This window comes from Drosophila erecta, unplaced genomic scaffold (assembly GCF_003286155.1).
Source record: "Drosophila erecta strain 14021-0224.00,06,07 unplaced genomic scaffold, DereRS2 tig00000092-arrow-pilon, whole genome shotgun sequence".
Classification (NCBI taxonomy): Eukaryota; Metazoa; Arthropoda; class Insecta; order Diptera; family Drosophilidae; genus Drosophila; species Drosophila erecta.
This window is the reverse complement of record NW_020825207.1, coordinates 19,527,286-19,539,577: the sequence shown is the minus strand read 5'-3', so window position 1 is coordinate 19,539,577 and position 12,292 is coordinate 19,527,286. Positions and strand designations below refer to the sequence as shown.

The following is a 12,292-nucleotide window of genomic DNA, read 5'->3' as shown; positions in this document are numbered from 1 at the left end:
TCGCTCAGACGACTAATCATTGCATGTCCATTTTGACAAGATACAAGTTAAATTATATCTAGTTATAAAAGCATCTTGTGTCCGTCACACAAAATTCAGATGGCTATATAAATCAATCGTTTATTAGAACTAAGATAAGAATTCATGTGATTGCTTTTTAGATAACCGTGTCTTGTCGCTTTTGATATACACTTCTACAGCTCATAAATAAAACATTGAATTGAATATTTTTAGAGCATTGTAGAGAATTTTCAGAGTGTTACGGTGGCTAATGGCGTATATCAGATTTAATTTTCCCAAATAAACTTGTCGCTGCGCCATCACTGTCTACTGAGTGCAATTAAGAATATAGTTTACGACCTTTGGGGGACTGTAAATTAAGCTTCACACGATAATCAGCTATTAAACTCCAAAACATCGATAAACAAAATTTATAAATATTAAAACTTTTAAATGTTAACTGCCTAAGCGTTAGTTATGAATTGTGATTCTGTTTGTGTTCAGCTTGACCATAATTTTGCGAGGCAATTTAAAATTTCAAATGAAAATTGATCACAAACGTGTACAGTTCTGATTCGCAACAAAGTCCGGCGGAGATTTAGCTGCACACCGGATGGGCGGCTAATGCCTGGCTTAATGGCCGCTCAATTGGATTGTGGTACTCACATTTAGCTGGGTGACCGCATCCACAATATCCTGGCTGACCTTTCCCGGAGCCACTCCCACAGCACTCATGTTGGGCCTCGCCTGGGCAATTCCAAGGATTAGGGCTAGGGCGCAGATGAGCAACGTCCTTTTGCTGAACATCCCCCGCCAGTTGGAGGACGTGCAGGATGTGTTACGGTTTGCGGGCGCTGTCTGCGGCCCTATTCTCGATTTGGTTTCATCTCTCGGTGGTGGTGGTGGTGGTGCTTCTGCATCTGTATCTGTTAGTACAGAAGCTATAGTTTTGAAGAGGTACTCCGAGCTGAAGGAATTGATCCTCCAGCAGGCTCTTCGGGCCAAATTCATTTCCCGTTGCAGCGCCGGAGTGGCACTGTCGTAATCCTGCTCCGTGCGGATGCTCATTATGATCTGGTATTCACTTTTCCGATCCTGGCATGCTACAACGTACTTCTACTTAGTCAGGTTCCTTTTTCAGCTGTTATGTTTCTTTACCTAAAAGGATAAAAGAGTACACCAGTTTCGATAAGTTTATCTGCCTTAATTCTTATCACTATCACTCTTCAAGTCGACCGACCTGCCACAATAACCAACTGAAACTGGTTAAAACCCACGGATTTCACTAACCATGAAGCCTTCTGGCCGAAATCCATATATACTATATAGTCCACATATACTCCATTAAATCACGCATTTATATTTATCTTTCAAGCACCCGTCGGTTTTTGCTTAACTCTCTTTGATTTGGTGGCTCCTTCTCTTTGGAGCAGTTGCAAATAAAAATGTGCTAAAATCTAATCGCATATTAAATTACCTGTGTGGCACGTGATTTTCTATTAATCCAGACACAGGTGTGCGTGGGCTTGATTTATCAACACTAAGTCATTCACAATGAAATTGAAGTAATGATTGGGAAAAGGAATGCCCAAGGTGCGAATATGAATTCCGAGTTAACAAGGGATACAAAATGAATGATAAGCCCAGTTAAGTCTTCAAGCATTAATTAAATTCATAATGATAAATAATATGGGTTGGTAAATGATTTAATCTGTGCCTGCAGCCTACGCTTATTTCATTCAACAAAATGTAAAATGCTCCTGGTGATTTCCGATGTTAATTGGAATTATTTGTGTACTTGTTTAAAGATTTTAAAAGAAATTATCGGGCATTCAGGTAGACAATATTTGCTTTTCGAACTGGATAGATCCAGTGCTCTTAGCGCCATGCGAAATTAGCGAGTTAATACCAATGGTAAATATGGCCATAAAGCGGGGTAAACACAAGTGGAAATATAAGTGGAACTGCCAGTTGGCCTGCGATAAGTCTGATTTGCATTATTGGCGAAATTTTATTAGCAGCAGTAGCGAAAGCTTATCTGTCGAGTGCGGAATGACTGAAGGCTCCCAATTGAGCAATTCGCCTGTACAACGAGTGTCGTTTTCGAGATGCTGATAAATCTGAGGGCAATGTACGAGTTGGATTCTGTAATTGTCCCGACTTGAGCAATTTCATCTGTTTGCACTCGCTATCTGCTGGAATAAGTGTCGGCCAACTCATTATATCAAATTGATGGTCAATTTAAGATGATACCTCAATGCATTTTTGCCGTCTCCATATTCAATTGTTCTATCTATTGGCCGTGAACTTCCTACGCTCTTCCACAAATTCAATTAGGTGATTAGAAACCACTAACAAATACGATTTAACTAACTGGCTTTCTTCAAAAGGTTAATCCAAATCACCGTCAAATCGGCCTGCAAACATAAATGCGAACCCAATTGATTTAATTAGGTGCTTAGCACGCAACAACATCTATTTATAGGTTTGCTTTGACAGAGTAGAAATTTGTAAAGAACAAATATTTTTTATTTTAAGCGGGCGTCCTAAAACTTCAAGACTAGAGGGAAAACTAAAGTTTAATTTCCGCAAAATGAATGGATAGCTTGGACTAGAACTTTCTAAAAGTTCGGAAAATAACAAGTAACAAGTGGAATAAAACTTTCAAAATCACCATAAAAGTCTCATTGTTCATTGCCTTCTGTGAAAAATCTTTTGCATATATGTATGTATTTCCGACAACATTGACCCCACATAGCCAAAGTCCTTGTGCTTTTAGAATTGCGCTACGATTTAATTGATTTCTTCGCACATCGCCAGCCACCAAACACCACCGAAATGTCTTAATATTTAATTTGAGTTTACTTTATACTTTTTATACCTTCCGCTATCTACCTTTATAGACTTATGTTTATTTTGGCCCAAGAGGGCTACTAATCGATAGAAACGTAAATATCGGCGTTCGAGATTAGCCAGCGGTAATTAATTTACATTTTAAAGGTCGAGCGGCATTCAAATAGAACTATACTACAATTTATATATGCCTTTATACTATAAAATATGCCTTATGTATACTTTGGCCAACAGCCAATCGAGCGACTTTTTAGGAAAATATGGTGGCAAAGATATTTAAATATGCCAAACAAAAAATATACATATATTTTTGTAACGTACTCAATCTGGAATATTTAAAATTTGAAAAATGCAGTTTCGAAAATGAAATTTAACTTATCTAACCTATTTAGCTTTTATAGTTATAGTTATATATAGTTTTATAGTTATACGGACGGACGGACGGACAAGGCCAGATCTACTCAGCTAGTAATCCTAACGAAGAATATATAATTATATACATATATATAAATACAGCTCGTACACACTTTACAACGAATCTAGGATACCCTTATATATTACAATGCAATGACAGGTGCAAAGACGAATTGCGCTTGAGGTGACTGTACTGCAAGCGGGAAGAAATGCATTTTCGATTACTACCAAAGTATAAAGTTTTATTGATTTCTCTTCGCTAATTTACTTTCTAGTTAGAGATCGTTAAGCAAATGTTTCGCATCTGTCAGAGCCGCACGTTTATGCCAACTTTGTTTGTTTGTACAGGTCATGAACTTTGTCCAACCGTTTTGGGGTTACGCTTTCGGCGAAGACTAATCGATAGCATGGCCCACAAGGGAACATGGTATATGCCGTCCCAATTGCAGGGCGAAATTATTTGTAAACAAATCAAAAGCAATTGATTTATGAAAAATGCATCAGTGAGTGCACACGGCAGAGATCGAACTGAACAAAAGCCCCTCGAACCGGTTTAAAGCGATTATACAGATTGCGAGCTGGGAGACTATTAACTTGGCCGAAAAATAAACTATTGCATTTGGCAGGCACAGAATATCGGTAAATCCATATAATACCATTCAGGAAATTCCGGCTATGCAAACTTGAACTTAGCGTCCGGAAAATTGTTTAGGAGGTACTGTTGCGATTCGATTTTATTCCAAACTAAAGGAGTAAATTGGGAAGCAGATGCCAGCAGGTGATGACATATTTTATCATTGTTATCAGTTAACAGCTTGGAGAGATAAGGAAACATATTTGCATTGCTTATTTTCAACGATTGGGCTTAATATCTATTGCCATGTACATTGTTTATTTGCTGGCACGACTGTATTTGTTTTCATCACCTCTGAGTTTGAAAATACACTTTAAGTGTATTTTATATTACTTATACTTACGACTTTTAGGTTTTACTTGTTTTAAGTTAAGTTTAAAACCCGACGTACCTATTAAACTTACTACATATTATTTCAAGAACATGATTCCTCATAAGCCCTATCTACATATCTTGCCATGTTCACTTTTAGCCTTTAAAAAAATTGGCAGAAGTAAAATATACAACGTACATATATAAAACAGAAGAGATTAAAGAAGTACATAATTATTTTTTAATTGCTACAATTTGTCAAAGAGAATGAAAAGCGCGTTGTTAGTCGAGCACCAAACTTGAGCCGCGTCTATGTATTTGGAATATTTTATAGATCCTGAGATCTCGACGTTCATACGGACGGACAGACCTAGAATAAATATACTTTATGTGATCGGAAACGCTTTCTTCTACCTGTTACATACTTTTCAAAGAGTCGAATATACCCATTTACTCTACGAGTAGCGGTTATAAAAATAAAGCTGATACAAACGTTAATTTTTAGCACCCAGCATTTAAATATTAAGTTGTGTACCTGTACTTATGTAAATCTCTACTTAATGCTTTAAAATACAAAAAAATAATTATTTATTTTATACCTGAACGTGGCGCAAATCCCTTTAGATAAACATAAGTACACAAACCACTATTAATACTAAGTCTTTTACTTAGTACCAGTTTATGAGAACTAAAATTCTGACCAGTAAGTCAGAGAGCCCTGCTTAAGTGAACTTAGTTACTATCTACAGAGGAAGCCGTTTCCTATATGAGATCACCGGGACTGATAAAATATTTCCTGCATTTGGTCGACTGGACGTAATTAAAAGCTTAAAATTCGATTTTCGATATTTTTCGTCTTATTCCTAAATGGATTTTTTGCACTGCATACGATCGGACTACTTGAGGTCAAACAAAAGGAATAATTGTTCGATTGTCGCCATGTTTTAATGACTTAGAGTCTATGTTTTATACCTATCATAAATAGGGTGTTGTGGTCGTACAAGGACATGTCACCTTTTATCAGTATAATCTAAATGAGTACTGTTGTTAATGATATGCACTGGTCAGCAGCAACACGTTTCCAAACAAAACGTCAATTGAAATGGATTGGTTTTTAGAAGATATGAACCTAGGAACCAATTTTCTCAGGAATTCACGGCTCTTTCCTGTTGTTCTGAGTTATTATAATTGCTATCATTTTTACAAGGCTACTGACCAGCACCTCCGCAGGTAAGGGCTTATAATTAATGAAACACGTTAGATAAGAAGTGTATACTGTTTACATTCATTTTCATAGATAATTCGGTGTGAGCTCATAACTTAATTTATTGGCTGATAATTGATAATGAAACCAACTTGATTGACGATTTAATTCTGACAAATTTTTTGACAGGTATGTGTGGCAAAGCGCAGTATACACAGTACGTATGTAAATACATACGTATGTATGTATGTATATTGGATAAATTCATGTTTGCGCCATATACAACCCAGAGAATTTTTGGTTATACGAACATGTTTGAATATGGGAAACGTGTTTTCTGGTCTCTTAGCATCTCTTAGCACAAAAAAATAATTTTGGAAGTAATCGTATAAATAGTAATTAAAAGAAACCGGCGCTCCGTTATCATGAGTTGGTAATTCAGTCTATTTTGTTCCAAATAAGCATTTCAACATGGACAATGTTTGATCGGAAATTAATTGAGCTGTAAATAAAACTGACACCGTGTTAAGTGTAGTGCGATTCGTAGTTGGGGCTGATAATTCTGGGAATACATAAGGGTCCGGAATGCTAAGATCTAGTTATACAAGAATTTCCATATTAGATGAGTCAGTGAAAAAACATCGAACATGTTGTCATGCCTCCATGTTATCAGGCTGGCAACAACAAATATGTAGGCACATGTAGGGCGCGACAACAACAATTACAAATGTTTTCTATGTGATCAAAAACATCCGTATATAGAACGTACTCTGGGATTTCGGATTGCGAAGCGGGAACGAATATGTATGTAAGTGGAACACGAATGGAGAAGTAAGAACAAGAAGAACGACTGAGCCGGAAAAATACCAAAATAAACTCAAGTGCACTCTTTTTGGACGTCAGAAAATAAATAATAGAGGAAAAACGGTCTTGAGGAAACGTGAAAAATATAGAAGATGGTCTATAAATACACGAAGAATACAGCACAGACATCTGTATAACCTGCAAATATTTATCTTACGTACAAGTACGCAGTATCTGCATATGAAAAATGTATCTTTAAGATCTTTTCTAGTTATTGATATTTATGAAAATTTAAACGACATCGGATGTGTACAATATTGACCAGCACTCGTACATAAATATATTTCAAAAGTACAAACTCTTGGATTGGTTTTCAGTGTAGATTTATCATCTTTACGCACGTTTTTCTTCCTCTTTCTTCGTATTCCTTTTCCGCAACAAATCAGCCGGCTGTTATTTCTTTTCCACTGGTTTCTCACTCTCCTCTTTCTCACCCACTCTCGGAGCGCTTCCGATTTTGTTTTGATTCGCACTGCAGACGTGTGCAATAAATAATGCTTTCTAATTCATGCCCGTCCAACAGCACAATGTGCATTAATATTTATTGACTAAAGAGGCGCAGATACATGCATGCAAATGTACTTTGTTTACACACTACAAAAACACACAACCTCAAATATAAGGAAAAAACACGGCTTGCTTTCAGTTCGATTTACATATTTAAATAGTTCCCCGAAATGTATCCGAATAGTTCCCAAATAATTTCTAATGGAAACACGAATTTTGCAACCGAGCCGGAAAAATACAAACAGCTGCGCGCTCTGCAGTCGAGAACTGAATGCGAGAATTGGTGGAAAATATATTCGAAAGAATCGTGCCGATAACAGACGTTTCCAGCTGTTAGCAGAGCGTGGGTATGTAAGCCACACTCGCTTAACAGCTGTTAGGCCAAATATAGGAAGAGGATTGGAGAATATGCAAATAAAATGGCAAAGAATGCCAAATGGCAAGAAAATAGTGCCAACTAAAATATTTAGTAAATGTCCCTGAGCCCCCAGGATAGTTCCAATTACACTGCATTGCCCAAAACTATATTTATTAAACCATATTACATTTATTATATTAATAAAATATAGCCTAATTTGTTGAAACTGAAAAGGTTTCGAACTAGTTAATGGGAGTAAATTGAATAAAAATAAGACACATTTACACTCTTTTTTGAAATCAAATTTTTATCTGCCCCTTCAAAACAGCCAACCCGATAAAACCATGGCATATGCACAGGGGCTGTCTGGCCTCAAAATAACTCAAAGCAACGCCAAACGCAAACCCCAGTTCAAATTCAAAAGGACATCGTTGGCAATTGCCTACCATTCTGGCCACTGTTGTGCAGTTAATTGAAATGAATAATTGCTGCTACAAGGCAGTGAAGTTGACCACCAGAGGGTAGGAAAACCGGCATTCCTGCAATGGAAATTGATTTTTTTGGTGGCGTAACATGGCTGCCGGTCGGACCATCGAGCAAGGATAACAACACGATTGTAATTCCTTGATAATTGCAAAGGGCATGGAGCAAGTAAGCAAGAGCAGCACTTTTGATGCAAACATTTCAATAACGTGGCATTTCAATAATATCGATCCACAGTTGGCAGCTGATGACGAGGGTGCAGCTCTATTATCCTCGTCTGAAAGCACGAAACAGAGACTGCGGCGTGCACATTATCCTTGTACTTGAACGACTGCAGCTAAGTGCACGTAATGGAATCCAAAGGATGGGGGTTCATTTTGCGAAACTGCGTCGTCTGCTGCCTTGATTGGATGGCCCCAACGACGATTTTATGGACCAAAAGAGTGCATTATTCCACTGTCAAACTACTGGCGATTGGACAGAAAAATATGAATTACCAAAAGAAAATGTAGTGTTCAAATTGAGGAACAAATGGGAGCATTTGGGTCTCCTAAAGAGTTTGCTTTTACAAATCGATAAATTAAAAATAGATAGATAGGTACTATAACTATAAACCAACCGAAAAACTTTTGGCTTAAAACTATCTACAAAAAATTTAAAGTTAAATCGAACCATGTTAATATTTCAAAACACATAACACATTTAGTTGTTTGCAAGCAAGCAAAAGCGCGTAAAACGGAAAGCTGTCAAAGTTTTCCCGAAAGTGGTTGCTGAAGAGCAGAGTCCATATACACTAGTCCGTGGACCCACTTCAGGTTCAGTAGACTGAATATTTTGTTCGTGTGGGCGGCTTAAACTTTCAGCTGGAAAAAAAGCAATAATAGTAATAACGCCCAGCAAGCCTCGAAGCATTCCCGCCACCGTCTATTATGTAAGCCCCAGGATTTTCCCAAGGACACGCCGCAGGACAAGCCGAAATAGTAAATCAGACGACGTCTCCATCTCCTTTGCTACCATTCATGAGACAGATTGAAAGCATTGGGAAACAGAATACAACAATTTTATTACACATAACACATTGGCAATGGCCATGGTATAGTAAACCTGGAAACAACAAGAAGTTTATATACCCTAAACGGACACACGGGCAGAAGGTCAGACGGACATGGCTACATACCGCCTCGTTTGTTGATACTGATCAAGAATATATAACATACATATATGGGCGCAAATGTCCGCCTTTACTACGTTGCCAGCTTCTGATTGAAGTATGTAAATATGCCTTCAGCAAGGGAAGAAAAGTTTCCCCTTTTTGGGGCTAGACAAGTGGACAATAGTTATGGATTTGGCGCACCGAAATAATGTGAGCTACAGCAAAATCTATTTGTCAGGGGACAAAGCGAAATGTATGAAACAATATTTGCTCTTATATTCAAGGTTTTTATTGCTTGGCTGATAGTTACAGCGAAGAATGACAGCACATCTTATGTGTAAGTTGGTGTTTCATTTAGAAGAGCTTTTTTTACAGTGTACATATATGTACTTATGTATGTCCTTTTTTTGAAGTGTTGATTAATAATGATTAAAAAGCTGAAAATCCTTCTCTATCCATTCCTTTGTCCGCATGACGGAACGCATCAACAACAACAAGGACAATAACAAAGCGCTTGCAGCGCCTTCTGGCTTATATAAAACTCCCACACACTCGCACTCTTGCTCGCCCACACAGACACCCACCGAACATACAGGAAGTGTTGCCTGCTTTTGAGAGCTGAATGCAGATGTTATTGTTTTTGTTATTGTTCCGAGTTGCAGCGGCGGCTGTGACGTAAAAATGGCGTCGGCATGGACAATTTGTTTTTGTTTAGCGTAGGCACCGTTACATGCGCACAGGAGAGCCCCAAAAAACATCTGTTTGCCGATTTCCTTGGAAGGCGGGTGTGAGAGAGTAACTGTAACTTGGAGAGACCGATACTTTTTTCTGCACCTGATGACAGAATGTTTTTTTCGCAGGACCTTTTGCTTTTGGTAAAGTCAAATTGTGAGGAAACGAGAGCCGAAAAGTCGGTAAATGTAATACAAAACTTCAGGTTCCGTTATTATGCAATTCGTATATCATTTAACAAAGCGCCACAATCAAACGCAACCTAATAATTATGTAAGAGATGAAGCAACTAACCGTTATTTTAATAGACACGCCTAAATGGATTTGTACTCCTAATAAATCGTATCAAGGATTTTCACCAGCTTTTTGGCGTTTTTCCGTTCCGACATTTTTCACTTTGCATTCAAGCGTTAGGGGGTTTCATTTTCCACTTAGCACTATGCTGAAAGCACTAGCACACACAGCCGGGAATCAACTTTATGTTAATTTTCTTCTTTTTTGCATGGGGGAGGGGAAGGCGACGGCAGAAGCAGCGGCGCTTACAGCGAACGCTTTAGAACGTTGAAGTTTTGCATCAAATTCGCCGTTTTCATGTAAACGGCAAACAACTTGATGTGGTTCTTGTGGAAACTGGTGTACTTGCTGCTGAAGAACCGCCGCTGGCACATTTTCACTGCCGATTCGATGGACACGCGCTGAAGACTGAATTTTCCTCGCGACGCGACTTAGATTTTCCAGCCCCCGCAGGACATCCGCCAGGGATGGCACTCGCGCCGATTGTTTTGCGATAGACCGGCTATTTCCAAATGAACCAGTCGTACACGGAGAGAATATTTTACATACATATTTTATATTAGGCAATCTTAAATAGATTTAAGATTTTTTGCGGCTGAGAGCCTTTCAGAAAACGAATAAGTCTTAGCAAAATCCAGACCATCATTAAAGTCTTCAAAAGCTTTTTGTTTAATAACAAACAAGGTTAATTTTATTCAATCTCATTCAAAACTAACAGTTCCCAAGTAAAAAATTACCCAAAAACCGATTTTACTTTGTGCGCGCATTGTCCAATTCAAGCGGTCAAACAATCCAACAATCCAAATTATAAATCAAGTGAATCAACGATTAAGTACCCGAGCCTGGGACGGCAGTGGTCAATGTGAAGAACACAAACAAATTGCTTATCAAATATGGAAAGTACAGGGCGGTAGAGAGCTTTGCATCCTGGGAATAAGGGAACCGACCTCTAGGGAGTGCGTAACGTACGAACTAAACGATAAGTATATAATTAAGTCTTTTATCAAAATCACAAAATCACTAAGCACTTAACCAACGCAGACCGAGATCGTTGAGTGAGCAATGGATGGGGATCACAGCTTGCAGAGGCAGAACAGCAGTGGTATAAAGGCCCCGATGGCGATGAAAACTGGTAGCAGGATCGATGAGTCGTCCATGGAGTACGGATTCGGTTGGCGGGGGCCACTGTAAGACCTCTTTGTGTCCGATTGCTGCGACGGCTGATCGCTGCCCAGCTTGTCGATATGCTGCTCGGACAGCTCTTCCTCAAACTCTTCGTCGTCCAGGTCCTCGTCATCCTCATCGATGTTGTCCCGCTGGTTGCGCACCACCCTCTCTGCCTGCTGTCCTGTCTTCTGTTCCGCATTCAGCTTACTCTCCGGTTTGATCCTCTCAGTCGCCTCGGAGCCATGCATCCGCGGCACCAGGGAGATGTCTCCCTTGAGCAAGGCGAATGCATTGATCTTGGGATTATCCAGTGCCCCCTTTATGAAGTCCAGCCGGAGGCGGCCATTTCGCACATCGGACACCTCTCCCTCATAATTCAATCGTCCGTTGTTGATCTTGAAGTACACAATCTCGTCGTGTGCAGAGCCCCTGCCCACCTGGTTGTAGATGTCCAGCTGACGGACAACCGTGTGCTTGCGGTTTAGGAGCACATCGAAAACCTTCTTCTGCGGCGCATCGAAGTACACCTCGCAGAACTTCATTATCAAGGCGTAATCTCCATCACCATCACTGGGTAAATCGTACCCAAATGTAGTGGTGTGATAACGCTCGGTCCTGTAGAGCACCTCGTCATGTTCCTGTACCCGGCCGATCATCAGCAGGTGTTTGCCATAGTCAGAAGCTATTCCAATTCCTTTGAGAGGATCCGCATCGTATTGGACGCCATTTAGATCGGTGTGCTCATCCCCGCCAGCGTTGACCGCGTATATAACTTTCAGGGGTTCCGCGGCTACGCAGGTACCGATAAGGAACAGCACCAGGAGCACCGCCATCCAGGTCCTTTGGCCACTTGCCTGCAAGTAGTTCAGGAAAATCCCCTTATTGCATGCTACGTTGCACATGCCAGCAGTTCTGGTTGTTGTTGTGTGCCGGAGTTCGCTTTGCAGCATTTTCCTTGCTTCGTAGAGCCTCTTTTCTGGCCGTCTAGTTTTCCGGTATTAAATCTTCGGGAAATTCCGTCGCCTAGCTATTACTGACAGATTTTCGGGGCCGGAATAAATCCATTTACAACTTATTTCTATACAGTGCAGCCTTTTCGCATGTACAGGGAACCAGAGAACTGTTCGTTGGAACCAGTATTTTTGAAGCAGCGGTATTTTACTAAATACTTTTAGTACGCATACTCTTATTACATATCTGAAAGAATTCTTTTAAGCAATGAATGAACAGATTGTAACGCAATAAATAACACAATGATGTCGAAAGTACGCGCACATTATTTTTATAACTTGAATAGCAACCTTCTGTTGACACACT

General features: G+C 39.5%; 3 protein-coding genes across 28 annotated transcripts in view; all 3 read right to left on the bottom strand.

The window, feature by feature from the left end:
- LOC6548699 (sodium/hydrogen exchanger 3) overlaps positions 1-10,248 on the bottom strand; it is a 28,785-nt gene extending 18,537 nt beyond the window's left edge. For 9 of the 26 annotated variants that reach the window (XM_026981248.1, XM_026981253.1, XM_026981251.1 and 6 more), the window contains exons 1-2: positions 6,623-7,129; positions 667-1,158 (exon numbers count right to left, since the gene is read on the bottom strand). In XM_026981248.1, the coding sequence (XP_026837049.1) occupies positions 667-1,068 (402 nt within the window). In that variant the 5' untranslated portion in view covers positions 1,069-1,158; positions 6,623-7,129. Of the gene's footprint in view, positions 1-666; positions 1,159-6,622; positions 7,130-9,808 lie in introns of those variants that run through there. The other 17 variants (XM_026981262.1, XM_026981257.1, XM_015156503.2 and 14 more) reach the window with 4 other exon arrangements.
- On the bottom strand, positions 1,142-10,191 carry LOC113564352. The gene is made up of 2 exons (XM_026981272.1): positions 9,809-10,191; positions 1,142-1,158 (listed from the first exon to the last, which is right to left on the bottom strand). The coding sequence occupies exon 1, from the start codon at positions 10,180-10,182 to the stop codon at positions 10,054-10,056; it is 129 nt and encodes a 42-aa protein (XP_026837073.1). The 5' UTR covers positions 10,183-10,191; the 3' UTR covers positions 1,142-1,158; positions 9,809-10,053.
- A 254-nt stretch (positions 10,249-10,502) lies between the features above and the next one.
- On the bottom strand, positions 10,503-12,171 carry LOC6548700 (malectin-A). The gene is made up of 2 exons (XM_026981271.1): positions 10,842-12,171; positions 10,503-10,780 (listed from the first exon to the last, which is right to left on the bottom strand). The coding sequence occupies exon 1, from the start codon at positions 11,923-11,925 to the stop codon at positions 10,882-10,884; it is 1,044 nt and encodes a 347-aa protein (XP_026837072.1). The 5' UTR covers positions 11,926-12,171; the 3' UTR covers positions 10,503-10,780; positions 10,842-10,881.
- Between the last annotated feature and the right edge of the window lie 121 nt (positions 12,172-12,292).

Coding starts and splice junctions, on each gene's coding strand:
- LOC6548700 (XM_026981271.1), bottom strand. CDS start 11,925: ATGCTGCAAAGCGAACTCCGGCACACAACAACAACCAGAACTGCTGGC.
- LOC113564352 (XM_026981272.1), bottom strand. CDS start 10,182: ATGTGCCAGCGGCGGTTCTTCAGCAGCAAGTACACCAGTTTCCACAAG.